Here is a 21,141-nt window from a genome sequence, read left to right as displayed (position 1 = left end):
ACCCTTGACCATGAGAGGCTGGCATCATGACTGTAGCGCCTGGCAGGTTTTTGTAAAACCGCTTTTGAAGATCTCCGCTCATTTCATTTTAATAGAGTGGACCTTAAGTGTAGAAAGGGTTGTTTCCTCTGGCCTCTAGTGAGGGGGCATCCCATAGGATTCCAGGTGCACCCTTCTAATCTTAAACAACAGGAGGGAAGGCAGCATTGTATAACCCAATCTTGTCAGATCTTGGAAACTTAAGCAGGGTCAGTACTTGAATGGAGGAAGGCTCTGCAGAGGAAGGCAGTGGCAAGAAGCCTCTGCTTTGTGCTTGCCTTTATCATAGAATCATAGAATCACAGAGCTGGAAGGGGCAATACAGGCCATCTAGTCCAACCCCCCGCTCACTGCAGGATCAGCCTACAATATCCTTGACAAGTGTTTGTCCAGATGCTGCTTAAAGACTGCCAGTGAGGGGGAGCTCACCACCTCTCTAGGCAGCTGATTCCACTGTTGCACACAACTCTCACTGTCAAAAAGTTGTTCCTAATAACCAGCTGGTACCTTCCCACCCTTAATTTAAACCCCATCCTCTGCTGCCAACAGGAACAGCTCCCTGCCCTCCTCTAAGTGACAGCCCTTCAGATACTTAAGGAGAGCAATCATGCCCCCCCGCCCCCCCCCTCCTCCTCTCCAGACTAAACATCCCCAGGTCCCTCAGCCTTTCCTCATAGTACTTGGTCTCCAGGCCCCCAGCCATCCTCATCGTTCTTCTCTGTACTTGCTAAATTCTGTCCACATCCTTTTTGAAGTGAGGCCTCCAGAATTGCATGTGCGGCTTGACCAATGCAGTGTACAGTGGGACTATGACATCTTGTGATTTGGATGTTATGCCTCTGTTGATACAGCCCAAGCTTGCCTTAGCCTTTTTTTGTTGCCGCATCACACTGGCTTCCTTGAAAAAGCCCCTTTTGGGGGTTGCTGTAAGTTGGTTGCAACTTGATTGCACTTACATGCATACGTATGTTTAAACAATAAGAATTGTTTGAAAATTTTGTTGGATTGGTCTGTACTGTACTGTTCTCTCTGCAGGTGAAGAATAATGTGATTGCAGGAAGTGTGAGGATTCCGGTTAGCCTAACAAAACCAGACTGGGAAAGACTAGATTTTTGTTTTGTGGTCATTTTGCTTTCTCTCTCTGTCTCTTTGAAAGCTCAAGGTGACTTTATTGTGGAAGAATAGATGAAACTTTGTCAGGCAGCCTCAATAGCAGTGTAGCGTAGAATTAAGGCAGTGAGGCTACCGGCAAGCCAAGTTCTCTATTAGAAGGGCAATAGAACTAGATGTCATGTGTTCAGTTTGTGTGTTTAATATCTTGTTGGAAAGAGAAGATTATGTAAGAGAATCATGACATGGATATTCACTTTAAGAAGATTAAGGAACAGTCAGGTCTTAGAAGAAATGGGAGAATGGGGGTGTGGGCAAAATGCACATAGCCAGCTGTTCTTTTTGCGTCATATGATATAAACCAGACATAGCAGATGAACTAAAACGGGGCTTCCTGTTTTATTTTCCGAACCTGTCTGTTCCTCCTTTGACATCAGGATGCCAAGGAGAAGTTGAATAATGCATACTGGCTCTTTTCTTCTGTGGCACAGCAGCAGGAGGCAAAGTTTGCTGACCCGTTTTCCCCTATGCTAGGAAAGGTAGCAGGAAAAGAGGGAGACCCAACATGAGATGGATTGACTCAGGGCTTTTTTTGTAGAAAAAGCCCAGCAGGAACTCATTAGCATAATAGGTCACACCAACAGCAGGGACTCATTAGCATATTAGGCCACACCCTGACAGTGCACTTCATTAGCATATTAGGCCACACCCCATGCCTTCCCTTGGCTTGCCCGAGCGCCCTGCAGCTGCGGGGAGTCCGGGCAAGCTGGCCCTTGGAGGGAAGGGAAGGCAGTTTAAACTGCCTTCCCTTGGCTTGCCCAGGCAAGCCGGCCCTTGCACAGCCCAGGGAAGGCATGGGGAGGCATTTAAATGCCTCCCCGATCCTTCCAGGGGGGCCCCTGGCCTGCCCGCCTTGGAGTCACTTCTGCCCCTCACCCCTTGACTCAAATGTCCTCGCCAGCTTGGTGTATCTTTATAGGTACACCTTGCTGCTTTTGATATTTGTCTTGCTTTGGTGTGAGTCATCAGTGTAACATCAGCAGTTTGGCAGTAATGCTCTTTTTTCTGGCTTAGAAATCTCTAATTGGCTGCACTGAGGGGAGACTGTACAAAAAGATGTAGAGGGTGTGTAAGTCAGAAGACTGCTTGAGTTTGTTCCTGTATGGTTTGTCATTATGTATGAATCAGGTCATTTGTAAGAATTTGAGTGCCTGAACTAGTCCTATGGAGCAAATCCCATCCTAGCATTGCTACTCTGATCAGATTCAGAGCCCCTTGAATCAATTTTAGATTGGGGGGGGGACTTTTAGGTCATCTGTATTCCTTGACATTGGCCCTAATACTGATATCATTTTATCTTTCTTTATGTGTGTGCATAGTTTAATAGCAGTGTTATATTTTTGCGGTTCTGGTTACTGATTTAAGACACATCTGCAGGGCACTGGACCAAAGAGGCAATTTATGCATTGCCTGATAGGTGGCAACCTATTTAAAGCAACCATAAAGACAAGACCTGCTTTCTCTTGAGATCGTGTTCAGCACTTGATTATTTGTTCTCTTTACGGTCAGTTCCTGTTAATATGTCCAAATTTACTTAACTGGTTGTTGAAAGTCTTTGTGTCCCTCTTCAAATATTTGTGTCCTGTGTCTGGGAGAAAAGTCTTTGATATCAGATTTATCTGATTAACTTTGTTGTGCAGTGTGGCCAGGCAAATCTGGGAATCATTAAGATAATTATGTTCTCATGTCTAACTACATTAAAGTAGTAATGATTAAATTCTTTAGGAGTGTGTCTGGCAGGCTTTCACACACACGCACGTGCACACACAAACCGTCTTCTGTTTCATGTATCTTAAGCAATAACCGCATTTTTACGGTCTCTTGGGTCTTACATCATGTCTATAGATATGTGTTGTATTTGGTTTAGAAGCTAGATAACAGGGTAGCAGGTAACACTCTGAACAGAACATGGAAGGACTTCACTATGGAGGAAGATGTATTATTGTTGTGTAGTACCATGATATTCAGTGACCAGTCCCTGTGCTGAGAATTGTGTAAACCAAGGATTTGGTTCTAAGATACCTCCATCATGAGATAGAAATGAATGGAATCTAGTCACTTAAGCTGTGTCTGCTTTGAAAGTTACCTTCTGTCTAGAGCAGTATGGGTATGTATGTGACTTTATCACCTCATGGGTGCTGATACATTCATCACCACATTTGCTGCCACCCAGAGCAAATGCTAATCTCAGGTATGTCATGCATCTTGACAGGCATCTTGACAGTTTGCAAAACTGGGCTAAAACAAATTAAATGAATTTCAATGGGGATAAATGTAAAGTTCAACATTTAGGTATGAATAATCAAATGCATAATTATAGGTCGGGGGAGACTTGTCTTGGCAGTAGTATGTGCGAAAAGGATCTAGGGGTCTTAGTAGACCATACACTGAACAAGAGAAAGGAGTGTGATGCAGTTGCTAAAAAGGCAAATGCGATTTTGGGCTGTATCAACAGAAGTATAGTGTCCAGATCACGCAAAGTGATGGTACTACTTTACTCTGCTCTGCTTAGACCTCATCTAGAGTATTGTGTACAGTTTTGGGCACCACGATTTAAGAAGAAGGATATAGACATGCCGGAATGTGTCCAGAAAAGAACAATGAAGATGGTGAGGGGTCTGGAGACCAAGTCCTATGAGGAAAGGTTGAAGGAGCTGGGTATGTTTAGCCTGGAGTGGAGACTGAGAGGTGATATGATAAACATCTTCAAGTACTTGAAGAACTGTCATATAGAGGATGGTTCAGAGTTGTTTTCTCAGAAGGTTGGACCAAAACCAACAGGTTGAAATTAAATCAAAAGAGTTTTCAGCTAAACATTAGGAAGAACTTCCTGACAGTTAGAGGTGTTCCTCGGTGGAACAGGCTTCCTTGGGAGGTGGTAGGCTCTCCTCCTTTGGCGGTTTCCAAACAGAGGCTAGATGGCCATCTGATGGCCACTATGCAGTGCTTAGTTCTTGTGGCCCTTTCTTACATGCCCAGGGAAATGCTGATTGCCACTATGGGGTAAGGAAGCGATTTCCCCCCAGGACAGTTTGGCCAGGGATCCTGGACGTTTTTTGCCATCTTCTGGGCATGGAGCAGGGGTTACTGCGGGTCTGGAGGGGGAGGTATTTGTGAATTTCCTGCCTTGTGCAGAGGGTTGTACTAGATGATCCTGGATGTCCCTTCCAACTCTATGCTTCCTGTGTTATTCTGGAACAATTGGGTTTGTGGCCCTGGTTTGAATTCCATCATTCTTCTGCTCCCATCAAAACATGTCTTGTGAGAATTCTGCGGTGGTCTGTATATGTAGGCCTAATCTTTTGAATTAGGAGTGTGTGAGATGCCCTGACCTAGATTACCTAGGCTAGCCTGATCTCATCAGATCTCAGAGGCTAAGCAGGGTCAGTCCTGGTTAATATCTAGACAGGAGACCCCCAGGGAAGTCAAGGGTTGCTGCACAGAGGTAGGCTATGACAAACCACTTCTGTTAATCTCTTGCCATAAATTAGCTGCGACTTGATGGCACTTTCCACCACCATGAGAAGCAGAGCCAGGAATAAAGGAATAAGGTAGCAAGGCTCCATTAAACTGAGTGGTGATCATTGCAATTGGGCTGAGACTGGTGTGTCTCCTCCAATTTTTAAACAATCCTCATTGTAGTTAGCATTTAGACACTGAACATACCTTGTGCCATATACATTTAAAAACCACTCTTTATTGGGGAAGAAGGACATATATCTATATATATTGCTCTAGAAATTCAGGGGAAGAACAAAATATTTAAAGTATGTTGCTTATTAAAGAGCTTTTTGGGCTTCCTGTCTTCACAAGGCTGGACTCAAATACATGATGGATTGACACTGATATTCAAATCTTAATCTATCTATTGTTTCTGTATGTTTATTTCTGCAGTTTCAAAGGGTTTTGCTTCCCCATGCCTGTTTTTCTCTAATAGCTCAGTGTGTGTTCATAGGAACATGACAAGGTTCAAAGGGTTTTTCTTCCACGTTTCCTTGTGGGAGCACCATTCAATTTACTTCTTCCCTGTTGCAGAGAGAAATAGCCTTCTTGGCTGAATGTGCTGCAGATGGCATCGGCGCTGCATACAATGCCTGTAATGATAAAGGGGTCCTCCAAAAGTACATGAACAACAGAACTGATAATTAGCAAGTAAGTGTACAGTGTTATGCTACATACTACATACTATGTACATACTATGTTTCTAAACATATTGTTGGATCCCCAAGCATCGAGAATAAATCCACGTTTTGAAGAAAAGCAAAATTTATTTCAAAGCATTGGAAAGACACTCAAACACGTTCTTTGTTAGAACTGACTACAAACGGTTAGGGCAAACAAGATAAAGGGATTTGAAACAGGTACAGGACCAATGGGGCATGTTCCCGCTGGCGGGTGAAAGGAAACGGTTACGCGCTCATTCCCTGAGAACCAAGCTATCTCCAGACATAATACAGGTGCAGTTCCCAGGCTCTAAAAGCAACAAGCTGGCAGTAAAGCAGACTCCCCCAATACATCCTCCAGTTGTTTGGCTTAGGCATTACAGCAGAGTAAAATACAGGCGTACAGGCAGGGGGAAGGGGGAAGCAACTGTACAGAGATACAACCAACACAGAACACCATGGCAGCTTGCTGACACATATGAAGCTTCACCTACAGACTTAACACATTTCAGTATTTCTATGATTATGGAACAACCTTCCCAGGGAGATGCACTCTTCAGGAGGCAGTTGAAGACAGTTTTATTTAGGGCCACCTTTGACTGATTTAGTTTTTATTTATTGGTAGTCTTTTAGTTTTTTTAAAAAAATAATTGTTTTATTTACATTGTAAAAGGTAAAGGTAAAGGTTCCCTTGCTCGAAAGCCAGTCGAGTCCGACTCTAGGGTTGCGGTGCTCATCTCCGTTTCAAAGCCGAATAGCCAGCGCTGTCTGAAGATGTTTCCGTGGTCATGTGGCCGGCATGACTAAACACCAAGGCGCACAGAATGCTGTTACCTTCCCACTGAAGTGGTACCTATTTATCTACTTGCAATTTCTTGCTTTCGAGCTGCTAGGTTGGCAGGAGCTGGAACTAGAGACGGGAGCTCACTCTGTCATGCGGCAACTCAGGTCTTGAACTGCTAAACTACTGACCTTCCACAGCCTGCAGTTCAGTGTCTTAACCACTTGAGCCACCGCAGCTCCACATTACATTGTACATTTACATTGTAAGCTACCTTGAATTCCACAAGATTAAAAAATGGCTAATAAATAGTTGGAGCCAAAGGGTAGCTGGTACTTAGGCACTGTTTGTAACTTACAAACTGTTCATTCTGGCACGATAATGTGTTACGGCGAGATGAGCTATTCGCCCACAAAATATGTGGCTGGCCTTTAATTTTATGGATACTCCTCTATAATACAATCCCATTGGTGTGCATGGCACTTTTCAGAGTAATATAAGCCAAACTCAGCTCCTTACCCCAAGACGTTTACGACTGAAATTTCAGCAGTGTGGGTGACAGTGAGGTAAGGTGGCAGAAAAGGTGGTGCATTTGAAGAACTGTAGTGACCTGTACTTTTGGAATGAGGACTGTGGTGTAGCAGAAGAGTCTTAATGAAAAGGTAGAAGTTTGAAGAAGGATTTGAAGGAAGAGAGAGAGGTAGGAGTCAGGACTCAGTGGCAGAGCATCTGCTTTGCATGCGGGAAGGTCCCAGGTTCCTTCCCTGGCTTCTCCAGTTAATAAGTGACGTGAAATACCTCTACCTGAGACCTGGAGAGTTGCTGCTAGTGACACACCAGTGGCCTGTTTCAGTATAAAGCAGATTAATGTGTTCAGATAGCACAACACCAGAGTTCTAGGAAAGTGTTTCCAGTTTAAGATGAAGTTAAGTGTGAATGTACAGAATCCATGTAGATCAGGAGACTGGCAACAAGAACTGAAGTGCTGGATGAGTTGAGGTCACTGTCCAGAGCGTATGGAGAGAGCAGAAGCATAAACTACAGCAGGAACATGGAGATATTTAAAGGTTAAGGACAAAGAGATTGGTTCCTCCTTCTCTGAATATAACACAGCATAGGGCTTTTAGAGACCAGGCTACTATGGGCTGAGTGGTGAAAGATTGTTGTTATTTTTTGCAGCAGAATTCCATAAGGACAGAGAGGAGGTATGAAGAAATAAGATTCGTAAGATGAATGTGGGGGACAACTGAAGAGGGATCAGAGTGGGGGACTTTCCAGGAGCCTCTGGGAGAGGGGAGGGAAGAAGCATGACTGAACTCCAAAGCGAGTTCTGGCTGTCACAGTTAAAGGGACCATGTTCCTTTTAAATGCCTTCCCTCCATTGGAAATAATGGAGGATGGGGGCACCTTTTTGGGGGGCTCATAGAACTGGATCCCTGGTCCAATGTTTTTGAAACTTGGGAGGTTTTTTGAGGAGAGGCACCAGCAGCTATGCTGAAAATGTGGTGCCTCTACCTAAAAGAACAGCCCCCCCGAGCCCCAGATACCTATGGATTGATTCCCCATGATACCATATGGGGACCGGTCTCCATAGGGTATAATGGAGTTCCCAGCGGACATTCCTGCACCCCGCTTTCTAATAAGCCTGAAGTTGGGGGGAGGACCTCCCTCCATACCAGGGGATCGCCTGCCCCCAACTGGGGTCGGCAACCCTAGGTAAGTTTTATATGGGGTAAATCAGTATGACTTGACAACAGGCTGAATATGAGGGTCTGGATTAAAACCAAGTTTTCTGCTCACAGAAGGCAGTTCTGTCTGGAGAACGGAACTTCCCTGCCCCTTTCTGCTGTAGCCCACTGATTGCTCTGAAAAGCTGCTCCTGGGGGACCCTCGGGAATAGCTGGAGGAACAAATTGGTGGTCTGCAGCAGGAAGGGGGAATTGGCAGAAATTACACTGCCTCTTCCCTTAGCAGAAAATTTAGTTTGGCTCCAACCTCAGGCACAGAGGGGAGAGAGGCACAGAGGGGAGAGAAAAACAGAAGATTAAGCAACACGTTTGTGCTTTATCAATGGCCACTAGGAAAAAGGTCCGTTGTGAAAATAAATACAACGATCTCTAGAAAGAGGCTCTGGGCGGGTGCCCTGGCCTTGGACACTCAGTGTCAATTTGCTGTGGCGACCTCAGCAGGGTATAATGACACTGAGTCTACCATTTTCTCCAGAGGAACTGATCTCTGCCACCTAAAGAATAGTTGTAATTTTGAGTGATCTCCAGCCCTCACCTGGAGATTGGCAACGATGGTTCCCCAGAAGGGAATGGTTGGTTTGGAGAGTGGAGTCTATGGCTTTGTACCTGTCTGAGGTCCCACTCACCTGAAACCTCACCCACTCCAGGCTCCATCCCTCACATCTCGAGGACTTTCCCACTTGGAGTTGGCCACCCTATCTCCTTCCCAGCCAATCATCAACCTACCTTTATTTCCCCCTCACTCTTCAGCTTTCCACCCCCACACACCTGCAGCCTCTCCCGTGCTCTGAAGCCCTGACTGCTATGTCACATTGGCTGTCATACGGGGGCCACCTCAGCAGCATATAAGGATACAGAGCCCACCATTTTCTCCAGGGGAACTGATCTCTGCCATCTGGAAAGCAGTTGTAATTCTGAGTGATCTCCAGCCCTCACCTGGAGATTGGACACATTTTACCTCAGAACAGCAAAACTGCTTAGAATGTTAGAGGCAAAAGCCAATCAAGTTGCATATGCAAATGACCTCTGTATTCCGAGGCAAAGGCTAATGAGGCTGCATATGCAAATAACCTCTGTGTTCTGACTGGCTATGGGGGGGAGAACAGCAAACTGTTTAGAGGCTGCAGCGGAGCATGCGCGGAAGTGCGAGTGGTCCTGGCCCGGAAATGGAATCACTACAGCCGGAAGAAGGGAACCCCAAAGACCAGCACCAGAAAGGACGCCGCCGACTACCGCCCGCAAGAACAAGACAACAGCCGAAGATCCGCTGCAAAAAGGGTGCCTGGTAGGGTAGTCACCACCCCTATATGTCTGTGGCCCTAGGTTAGATTCTGTAAAATGTGATTAGCACCCTTTGTAAGCCGCCCAGAGACCCTTAGGGGTTAGGGCGGGATAGTAAATCGAATTAATAAATAAATATAAATAAATATTGTTGGAGGCAAGACCCAAGCAATGCAGCCGGTGGATAGGGACAGTTTCTGAGTGACACACCAGGGCGCCAACCAATTCCGGAGCGTGTGGAATGTTCTACAGAAGTGCCACCACCATTCGGCTTTTATATATAAGGGAGATGTGCAGTTGAGGAAAGGAAAAGGTGAGTGGAAAGAAGAGCTCTTAAGTCTTGGGAATGGAGCAGTGAATGATCTGTGTGGGAGTATCGGGCAGGAAGCTGGAGTTGCTTGTACCCTACAGCAGCACTGTGTGTCCTGAGGCCGATTAAGATGTAGTGTTGCTCCTACAGGTTCACTTTTCAACATTGCTCTGTGAGCATATACTCATGGAAATGTTATGTGGGGATTGTGAACTTTCCCTCAATGGATCTGTGAGCAAGGGCCTATGCTCCTGCCAGAACCCGTTTGTGGCTTTGGCTCCAGGCAATATATGAGTAGCCAACCAAATTTCAGTGTGTATGCACATAAAGGAATCTGTAAAAATAATAATAATCCATCAGTACAAAAGGTTACTTTGGAAGAGACCCAGAGACTGTAGTACATGCTGCAGCAGATGTGTATGAGAGAGTATTGTTTTCTTGAGAAACCAAAACCCTGAAGAATGTTTATATTCTGCTCGGCTGCCTCAGGTGATGCTCAAAATGACTACTTCCGCACTGCCTAGCTGAGAAAACTAAACTGGGTACAGAATTCCAGATGAGACAAGAAATAGTGGCTTGGATCTCAAGGAAAAGTTCCATGAACAAAAGGGGAGGACAGTGTTTTTGCTGATTTCCCTTTCCCACTCCAGTTTTCCAGCTTTCACCCCGAGCAGTTCCTTGGGGGGCCCTTCTGCCCCCCCCCCACCAGAGCAGCATTTCAGGGAGCTATTTGGTTTTATAGCCCCAGTTCCGTTTGCGGCTTTTTTAGGGCTGACAGGTCCCCCCCCCGGCCACTGACGGGGGATGGGGGGGGCTGCCAGATCCAGGCTGGGAAATTCCTGGAGATTTGGGGGATGGAGCCTGGGGAGGACAGGGACCTCAGTGGGGTACAATGCCATAGAGTCTCCCTCCAAAGCCTCCGTTTTCTCCAGGGTGAATGTTCTTTGTAGTCTGGAGATGGGCTGTAGTTCCTGGGCATCCCCAGGTCTCACCTGAAGACTGTCATCCCAAGGCTTTTAGCAGTGAGTTATGTATGGCAGGAACTACAACTGTACCTACCACGTGCATTCTCTGTTGTGGAATGGCCAGTCTGAGGTGTTCAGGAAGGCCCCCACACTTCTGTCATTCCAGAAACTATGTAAAGCAAAAAAATTCAGGAGGGCATATTTAATAAGGGACTGTTTAACAGAAAGGAGTTATGACTATATTGTAACAAAATGGTTCAAGAGGGAACTTTCTATACCATTGTGTATAGTTTGTATTATCTCTTTGCTCTATGTATTATCCTACTCTCACTGCATCATATTTATACATGTTTAATACCATTTTCTGCACCGTTTAACATGTTATGTCCAATATTGTTGTTTTTTCCAGACTGCTATATTTCTAGTCCTATTGCATTGCTTATTAGATGTCTCATCCTACTGATTGCATTGACTGTGCCAGTGTGATGTAGTGCTTAGAGTGTTAGACTAATCCCCACTCTGCCATGGAAGCTTGCTGGGTGACCTTGGGCCAGTCACACACTCTCAGCCTAACCTACCTCACAGGGTTGTTGTGGTGAGGATAAAATGGAGGAGAGGAGAACAAGGCAAGCTTGCTTTGGGTCCCCATTGGGGAGAATGGCAGGGTATAAATGAAGAAAAAAAACAACCTTGTATTATGTAATCTGCTTTGAGTCTCAGTGAGAAAGGTGGACTATAAATAAAGGAAATAAGTAAATACTTGTTAAACTTGTTAAACAGTTGGTCAAAAGGGAGAGGCAAAGTTCTCCTTCTAAAGTGAATGTTATAGTTTAATGACTGCTCATACGGTTGGTTTCTTTCTGGAGTGATACTTAGTAAAAATTAAAGAAGAGTTCTCTGGCAATACCCCCACTGGAGTATGTTATGTTCTGTTAGCCAATATTGATGTCATATTTGTGGTTGTTGTGGTGAGGATAAAATGGAGGAGAGGAGAACAAGGCAAGCTTGCTTTGGGTCCCCATTGGGGAGAATGGCAGGGTATAAATGAAGAAAAAAAACCCCTTGTATTATGTAATCTGCTTTGAGTCTCAGTGAGAAAGGTGGACTATAAATAAAGGAAATAAGTAAATACTTGTTAAACTTGTTAAACAGTTGGTCAAAAGGGAGAGGCAAAGTTCTCCTTCTAAAGTGAATGTTATAGTTTAATGACTGCTCATATGGTTGGTTTCTTTCTGGAGTGATACTTAGTAAAAATGAAAGAAGAGTTCTCTGGCAATGCAGCAAATAACCCCCCACTGGAGTATGTTATGTTCTGTTAGCCAATATAGATGTCATATCTGTGAACTGGACTTTAAGGATTTTTTTTCTGTCAAGGTATATAGGGAGGTTTCTTAATTAACTTGTTTTCCTCTGTTTGTGTACAGCAAGTGACTTAGACTCCGTGCAGACATAACTTTTAAACATTTGTTGCATACGTAGGGGTCTCTTCAGTTGCTGAGGATCTGGTTATACTGGGTCCAGTGTTATTACTGGAGAAGTAGTGGTTAAGTACGCGGACTCTAATCTGGGAGAACCGGGTTTGATTCCCCGCTCCTCCACTCGCAGCTGCTGGATGACCTTGGGCAAGCCATAGTTCTGTCAGAGGTGTTCTTGAAAAAGAGCAGTTTCTGTCAGAGCTCTCTCAGCCCCACCTACCTCGCAGGGTGTCTGTTGTGGGGAGGGGGAGGGAAAGGAGTTTGTAAGCCGCTCTGAGACTCTGAGTGAAGAGCGGGGTATAAATCCAATCTCCTCCTCCTCCTCCTCCTTCTTCCTCCTCCCCTGACCTGGATGGCTCAGGCTAGCTAAGCAGGGTGGGCCCTGGTTAGTATTTGGATGGGAGACCACCAAGGAAGTCTGGAGCTGTTACGCAGAGGCAGCCAACAGCAAACGACCTCTGAATGTCTCTTGCCTTGAAAATTGTACAGGGTCTCCATAAGTCAGCTATGATTTGATGGCAGTTTCTACCACCAAGTTAATGTAGCAGCAAAGAAGGCATTCTGCTAGTTTCATGTAGCATGGCTCCCCTACCTTGACAGAGCTGATCTGGTCACCTGGATCCAGAATGTTGTAATACACTTTATATGAGTGTGCCTTTAAAGACAACTCAGAAACTCCCATTGGTGCAGAATACGCTAGTTGGAAGTTGCATGTCCCACCCATTCTGCAGACACTCCACTGGTTACCGATCAGTTACTGAGTTCAGTTCAAGGTTCTGGTTATTACCTAGGTAAAGGTAACGGTTTCCCTTGCTCGAAAGCCAGTCGAATCCGACTCTAGGGTTGCGGTGCTCATCTCCGTTTCCAAGCCGAAGAGCCAGCGCTGTCTGAAGACGTTTCCATGGTCATGTGGCCGGCATGACTAAACGCCAAGGCACATGGAATGCTGTTACCTTCCCACCGAAGCGGTACCTATTTATTTGCAATTTCTTGCTTTTGAACTGCTACAAAGCTCTTAATTATTTTATTTTATTTATTTATTTAATTCAATTTATATTCCGCCCTTCCCACAAGTGGGCTCAGGGTGGATCACAAGCAAAATATAATACATTGTAAAAATCAAATGCATATCAAATAATTTACATAATAACTAAAACAGATTAAAAAGCATAAATTAAAAACAGGTCACACTATGCATATTAATAAAGTTCAAGCTGGTACTTGATATGTGATATGACTGTTTCAACCTTCTGGCAGAACACTCTCAAATGCTTACTCTTTTGCCATTCACCATACAAATTACTATATAATAAGCAGATGGAAAACATTCTTATCCGGACTTACAGTAAGACGAGGACTCTTTGATTTGGCAAAAACTCCCATAAATATTTCAGGGGCATTAAACTTTTGAAGAAATAAAGCAACATCCTTATCCATTGACATATCCCAAACTTTGCAAATGTCATTCTCGATATCTTCTTCTAGGTCCACCTGAATGTCTGCATTTGCACCCACATACCTGCAGGACCCCTGCCTCTCTTGCTATGCTCCGCTGTGACAATTTTGTTCATCTGGGGAAAGGCTTGTAAAGGTGCCACTCTATGTGCCGATTCACATGCATTCTGAATGGTGGCTTCCACCTTGTGGAACATCCTGCCTGAGAAGGCCAGGAAAGCTTCCATACTCCTATCATTCTGCAGTATGGGCAAAACAGAAATGTTCAGGAGGGCATTTTTAAAAAGAGATTGGAACTGTAGTAAAATGCAACAGTTCAGGAGGGCACTTTATAATGGAATAGGTTGCATCCACTGCAGTGGTTATTATAGGTATTAGTGGCTTTTACTGCATTTTCCTGTGTCTTGTAATCAGCTTTCTGCATTGTTTATAACGTACCTTGCCTATGTTGTTTGCATTATTGTCAGATTCTGTAATCTTAGTCAATTTATATTGTTCATTGGTTGTTTTATGCCATCTGATTACCCTTCTTTATATCCTGTAATCTGCCTTGTGTCTCAGTGAGAAAGGTGGACTATAAATTAGTAACATAAAATAATCAAATCAGTGCTTGAAAACTATCATTAGGATTTCATTGGCTTTTATGATTCTAGTTTTTGCTTTTTAATTTGTAACCCATTTTAGGATGCTTGCCACTGAAAAAATGTACATAATATTGTAAATCATGTTTTATTTATCCTCTTCGGTTTGGTTAAGAAAAACGAATCATGTTGAAACGTTGGGCGATTCTGTATTTAGCATTTGCTCCACATTTTCTCAACTGGGAGGAAAAAGTGCAGCTCAAAACCACATTCAAATGCCTCAGGGCAACATCATACTGACTGCAAAGTCAGCTGTGAATGGCCATAAATCTATGCAGTAGGTACCATAAAATCTGATGATCAAAGAAAGTAAAAGTGGCACACAGTCTGGAGGGTACCATAAAATCCAATGATCAAAAGAAGTGAAAGCAGCATGCAATGCAGAGGGGAATTTCTGTTCCAGTGTGGGTTTCATAAAACAACAGAGGGAAAAGCCAGTGCAGAATCAGCCATTGTCTGGTTAGGGCTTAAGAGGAATAGCCCACACAGTGGCCTGAGTATTATTTTCCTGTGACCAAATAGTGCCAAATATCATCTGTGCTTTTATCTCCAAATAACTGTCATTGTTCCATGTGCTTAAGAAAAACCTGTCATTGTTCCATGTGCATAAGAAGCTCTTATGTGTTATGTTTTATGTTCTGTCTTTTCTTTTGTCCCTTGTTTTCTGTCCATATATATGTATGTTAATAAAAGAATTGTTAAAAAAACAAAAAATGAATAAATAAGAAGCTCTTTGGCTTATACTTTGCTGAGTGTCACAAACATCCTCACCAACTGTCATTGATTTATATGAATGAGGATCATACTTCTACAAAAAATATTATGTGTGTTTTGGGGGAGGTTGCAAACTACTTCACTGCTAGGATTTCGGATAGGACGAGGCAGCATGAGTCTCTCGGAAATATTTTAGACAGTACGTTTTGATGAAAGAGTCCAGTTGTTGTTTAAAAAGTTACTCCTAATGTTCTCCAGCTGTGTCCTTAATATATAAAACTCCTTCAAGCAAAATTAAACAGATGTAGTGAATTCTGCATACTTATTGTTTCCCAGACTCATAAGAAAAGGGTCTTGTGTTCATAGCAGGGCATGTTAAGGCAGTGGTGGTGCCTCAGCTGTAAACAGTTACACGAGATTTGTGGATGTATGAGAAATCTGAGTAGAAAAACATGGCATCTTGCAGCTTAACCTAGATGGGCTGAATTCAGTCTTGCGTACTCTACTCTTTCTTTTTAGTTCTAATCAAAAACCCTTGTGGTTTGTTTATATTTCTGATAAAGCCAGAGTGTCTCTTAACAATTCAGGCATAAATAACTTGTGTTAAGTGATCCTGTGTATGCACTCCTCCTTAAGAATGTAATATTAAAAGTGTACCCAATCTAGCACCCTGGGCAAGAATCCAAGCAGCAAACACAAATTGTCCAGGAATTAGCAGTAGACCACGCTCTGCATAAATAAGGGGACCAGGCAACAAGTAAATCTTAAACTATAAAGGAAAGGGGCACTTGGTAAATGTGAATAGGTTGTTAGTGTTACGCAAGAATTGCGTGTATGCATTGTCAGTGATGCAGTTGCACACGTATGTATTGTTTCCTTTGCAATGAACTTATATCTGAAGAAACATTTCATATTCCCTTAGCTCCTGCTAATTTCACATAATTTATGTTCTGTGCATACTGCCAAAGATGTCTGCAAATAAATGCACCTGGTTTTCAGAACTCAAACAAATTCTTATTCTTGGAAACTAACAGCAAGAGGGATCAACTTGGTCCCAAGTAATAGAACTTTACATAGCCTTGAAAATAGTGGACTGTTCTTTGTTTGGTATGGACGGACTTCAAAGACCACATCTACTTTGAAGATTTTCTCCAAATTGTATATCTTGTATGTTGTGTAGTCAGATGGACTGTTATGCGAATTGCCTAATAGAAGTTCAATGTTAAGCTTCACCCTGGGCTAAGATCCTAGTGTAACCAATAGGAGTACTAGCCCAGGAACCGACATCCAATCACATTGCAGAGCGGGATCGCTCGTGATTGGTCTTTATCGCTCCAACCTCATAGGTTGTTATTTGTACAGAGGGTGTGGCTACATTAGCCGGGAATGTTTAAATACAGAGAAGCCAGTGTATATATTTTTGATGGGTTCTGGCTGGCGATTGTTGTACCGTGTTGGAGAAGTAACGAAGCTGAAGAATAAAAGCCGCATTCTTGCTGAAATCACTCTCCGACTCTTTGTTAAGTTCGCGACTTAACATTGTATATGTGGGAATGTTGAAGCATCGATAACCAATTCCACAGCATTGGCAGTAGCTATCTGCTAGTTCCTGCTCTCAGTTCTGGTTTTAATATGAATGTCCTTCATAGCCTGGGACCTATAATCACATAGGACCACCTCTTCCAATATGTTCTCCTTGCCAATTAAGATCTGCATTGGATGCCATGCTTTATGTCCCTTGGTTGCATCGTTGGGTTCAGCAAGGCGAAAGGCTTGGGAGGTGGGGTCTGGAAAATGGCTTTTGGGAGGAAATTTACCATGTTATTCAGACATTTGGGAGTTGTGATCAGTTGAATAATTGCTACTGTTTGGAAGTTGTATTTATAATGTTATCTTTGCTAGTTTGTAAAAGTAGTAGTTTTTTTTAAAGGCGGTAAGCTCTGTAGGGTGAGGCAGAGTATAAATATGTTCACTAAATTCTTATTTAAATTAGCAAAAATTGCCAGAATGGACCTTATAATACTCACGGCTGGCATCAGTTTTGTTTAATTTAGAAGATTACAAGCAGGAAAACTGCAAGGACTTGTGGGAACTCACGCCTTTCATTGTCCCCACCCCCATAATTTCCTCTTTCCCTTTTCTGAATATCCCTATATTTCCTTTTCTGAATATCCCTATAGCCTCTCTCTATTTTCTCCTTCCTTCTCACCTTCTTGCCCACCAGGTAACCTACCTTTATCTACCCTCCTGTCTTCAGCTTTCCCTCCTTCCCTCCCCCTAGCAGCCTCTACACGGGAGAACTATGGCTGAGCCGTGTGGTGCTGGCTACCAGGCCCAACTGCATGGTGGGGAAATGCAAGGATTTGTGGTAGTCACTTCCTTTCTTCTGTCCCCCCCTCCCCACACTATTTCCTCTTTCTCTCCTCTTGGCAGCCCCTATATTCTCTCCTCTTTTATTGCTTCCTTCTTTCCTTCCCACTCAGAAACTAAATAATCTTTTACCTGTCCCCTCATCTTCAGTTATGTTTATTATTTACTTACTTCATGTATACCCCACCTTTCTCCCAGTGGGGGCCCAAAACAGCTTACATCATTCTCATCTCTTCCACTTCAGCCTCACAGCAACCCTGTGAGATAAGTTAGGCTGAGAATGGCTCACTCGCACCAGGTCACCCTGTGAATTTATTCAACACAATTTTGATTGGAATCCAGGTCTCTTAAATCCTAGTCTGAAACTCTAACCATTGCACAACACTACCGTAGCTTTTAGCAGGGGTGTCAAACATAAGGCCCAGGGGGGCTGGAACCGGCCCACAAGCAATTTTATGGTATCCCTTGGGGGGGGAAACCTAGTTTTGCACATGATTAAATACATTTATTGGGGCTTTTGTGGGCTCTCCAGTAAATCAATTGCTTTCACCGCTAGAAATCAATTGCTTTTTTTGTATTTTGAGTAAAAAATAATACTGTTAATTGGGTTTGCCTGTGTCCTTTATAAAGTTTATATCTCCACTACCTGGTGTAACATTTTATGGCACACATAGCCCAGCCCAAGAAAGTGACACTTATGTTAGATCTGACCTTCGTTAACAAATGAGTGACACTTCTGTTTTATGGGGTGAGTGGCTGTTGACCAGTAGCAAACACCTTGGTCTGGATGAGTCATGAAACTTGCATGGTAGCAAGCTGCCAAGGGGTTTCTGCCAGGCCTGATCCCAATGAGTCCTCCTTTAAATGCCAAAACAGCCCTAGAAAGGCTCCTGTCCTCCCTCTTGCCATTTACTGACATAAAGCAAGACTGGAACTGGCTGGCAGTACTGTGAAGTTGCCTAGTAACAGTTACTGAGGGCATTTGTTCCTTAAAGCTACAGTTCTCCTTGTTTTTTGGGGGGAGTTTTTAATTTCCGATTTTTCTGCAGACTTGGGGCGTTTTTCCCATTTATAAAAAGATCTGTCTCTCTGTTCATGGCTCCAGACTCCAGATTTAAGTATCCACAATGACAATCAGATATATTAATAATATAATGATGGTGGTGGTGATGATTCTAAATATTGTACTAGTTGTTGGGCAGATGTAAAACCCTCTGCAGTCTAATTGATTGTGTTTCTAATCAAATGTGATTTTTTTTTTTGTTAGAGGCCTGATTTCTGCCTTTTGATTCCTTGTCTGTATGTATTCCGGCTTGGTAATGGCAACAGAATTCATCAAGAACTGCTGCAGAGGGTGTTTCTACACTGAGAAAGAAAAGCATGACTGTAAGTTCAATTCGCGTATTGTCAGTTCTGACAAGGGTTTTTTTATGCAACTAGACTGACAGAAACTAGAAAGTACTTTTTGTGGTATTAATCAGTGGGTGAAATGTATGACTGTCCATTTAAGCAAAAACTGTATGAATATGTTGAATGCTGCTTATGATTTGTGTTTAGTAGACAACTGCCTTGTTATTCCTGTCTGCCTCAGGGGTGACTCTTGTATTCCATATGGGGCATTTTGTGTGATAGTGAGATGGGCTGTTTCGTTATGGGTTGACTTAGCCCAGGCTATGAATGTTAATTTCTCATGGTTCATAAAATATTTGAATTATGTTTTGCATTTATAACCTTGACCACTGAAGTTTAAAATTCTCCTTTTAAAATTTTCAGTGTGGTAATTAGAAAGTGGGCTGGGTTACTGGATATGAGAACCAGTGCAAACCTTCTCAGGTTTGGTATATTCGCTGCTCTCTCTGGCTGGATGTGACCAATGGGATGAAAAAACCTATTTGGCTCTGATCCTGTTAAAATACAAAAGTTCGTTTCAGGCTGCTTATTTAAAATGAAATGTGCTTGTCATGCTTTCTGTGTTAAATAACAGCCTCTCCGGAGAAGGACTCTGAAGCTGCAGCCAAATATAGATCAGATGTTGTGGAGAAACCTCCTTTGTCTTCTGTGTCAGTGAAACGGCAGGTTGGCTGTTCAGAGGATTATCTTCTTTCCAAACTCCCCCCAGGGGGCAAGGAAGTGCCCTTTGTGGTTCCACAATTCAAGCTTGCCTACATTCAGCCCAGGAACCTTGGTAGTTCTCACCTTTCTGGAATTCAAGGTAAAAGAATGAGAAGGAAACAGTATGGATTTTAAGTGGAAGCCTTTTTTCAGACTATCTTTTCTGAGTGGGGGGATATACTGATTCACAGGTTTTGCCCTGGATCAACAACCTCTGCCTACATAAGCAAGGAGTTCTACTAGGTTTCAGCCCTCTGGTTTCGAGGTCATTCATAGATGAGTATGTGTTTGTTGGGAGCACTGCACTACGCACACTTTTAAAGACCAAAATATGACAACTTGTTTTGTTGAAGAGCAACTAACTTTAATCAGGGCTGGTTTTAGTTTCCTCAGCTTCTGATTCACCCCCTGAACACGTAAGCCAATCAGGATTTGAGTGCAGCAAGGGTGGTTGTTCTAACGTCATGTAAACAAACCTGGACCCAAATAATTAGACCTGTGTTTTCCAACCATGATTTGTGCTACAGCTGTGTTTATTTCTGCAGCTTAATCTGGTTTGGAAGGTAGAGCCAAGATCTTGTTTCAAGAAGATATGGTTCCCATGACAATGTGCTCTTTCCTCTGTGTCTTTGGGAGTGGCTGGCTCTATATTCTTTCTTTCTTTTCTTTCTTTGCCCTTCTGTCTTTAGAGTCAGGAAACAGTATCTTATTGTGAAATAAAGCACCTCAAGACTCTTAGCTCAGGGAGGTTTCAGCAATGCAGGAGGTTTACTCAATAGTGCATTCCTGACCTTGGGATCTAGAAAACAACCAGAGTATTTTGTGGCACTAGAAATGTTGGATTAAATAAACACTTTTAAAGTGGCAACAATTCCAGAATAAAAACCCAAATTGAAAAGATATTATTCTTCTGCTGATTTAACCAACTTCAGTATTTTCCCAATATTACATGGCTGGAATAGAGTACCATGTGTTGATGGATCCAGTTAAGGTTATTTGACTGTTACTCCATGTTGTGTAGAAATACTAGGATATGATGTCTTATTGCCCTTCAGTCACTACTGTTACTCAAGCCATATGTTCCCTTTTCATCCTTGTCCTATCAGGTTTAGGTCATGCTACATATTATGAGGAAAATGCAGGGCTATGCCGTGGAGGGCCATCCAAGACGGACAGGTCACAGCAGAGAACTCAGACCAAGCGTGATCCCCTGGAGAAGGAAATGTTAACCCACTCCAGTATTTTTGGCAAGAAAACCCCATGGACAGTATCAAAAGGCTAAAAGATATGACGCCGGAAGATGAGCCCCTCAGGTTGGAAGGTGTCCAATATGCTACTGAAGAAGAGCAGAGGGCAAGTACAAGTAACCCCAGAAAGAGTGAAGCGGCTGGGCCAAAGCCGAAAGGACGCTCAGGTGTGGATGTGTCTGATGGTGAAAGGAAAGTCCAATGCTGCAAAGATCAATACTGCATAGGAACCTGGAATGTAAGATCTATGAATCAAGGTAAGCTTGACGTGGTCAAAAATGAGATGGCAAGACTGAACATCGATATCTTAGGAATCAGTGAACTAAAGTGGACAGGAATGGGCTACAGAATGATTTCGGTCCGATTCCAAGGCAAACCATTCAGCATCACAGTAATCTAAGTCTATGCCCCAACCACTGATGCAGAAGAGGCTGAAGTGGACCGGTTCTATGAAGACCTACAACACCTTATAGAACTAACACCAAAAAATGATGTCCTCATCATCATAGGGGACTGGAATGCTAAAGTAGGAAGTCAAAAGGTAACCAGAATAACAAACAAGTTTGGCCTTGGGAAGCAAAATGAAGCAGGGCAAAGGTTAACAGAGTTTTGTCAAGAGAACACACTGGTCATAGCGAACACCCTTTTCCAACAACCTAAGAGGCGACTC

At 43.3% G+C, this 21,141-nt stretch overlaps 1 protein-coding gene across 1 annotated transcript in view; it reads left to right on the top strand.

Moving 5' to 3' along the window:
• Window positions 1–21,141, top strand: part of TC2N (tandem C2 domains, nuclear) — an 86,216-nt gene that overhangs the window by 13,354 nt on the left and 51,721 nt on the right. The window contains exons 2-3 of the mRNA XM_015427128.1: window positions 18,442–18,498; window positions 19,097–19,324. Coding sequence (XP_015282614.1) covers window positions 18,442–18,498; window positions 19,097–19,324 — 285 coding nt within the window. The remainder of the gene's footprint in view (window positions 1–18,441; window positions 18,499–19,096; window positions 19,325–21,141) is intronic.

Source organism: Gekko japonicus, unplaced genomic scaffold (genome assembly GCF_001447785.1).
Source record: "Gekko japonicus isolate JY-2015 unplaced genomic scaffold, Gekko_japonicus_V1.1 scaffold256, whole genome shotgun sequence".
Lineage (NCBI taxonomy): Eukaryota > Metazoa > Chordata > Lepidosauria > Squamata > Gekkonidae > Gekko > Gekko japonicus.
Note: the sequence above shows the minus strand (reverse complement) of the source record. Positions and strands in the feature narration are given on the sequence as shown.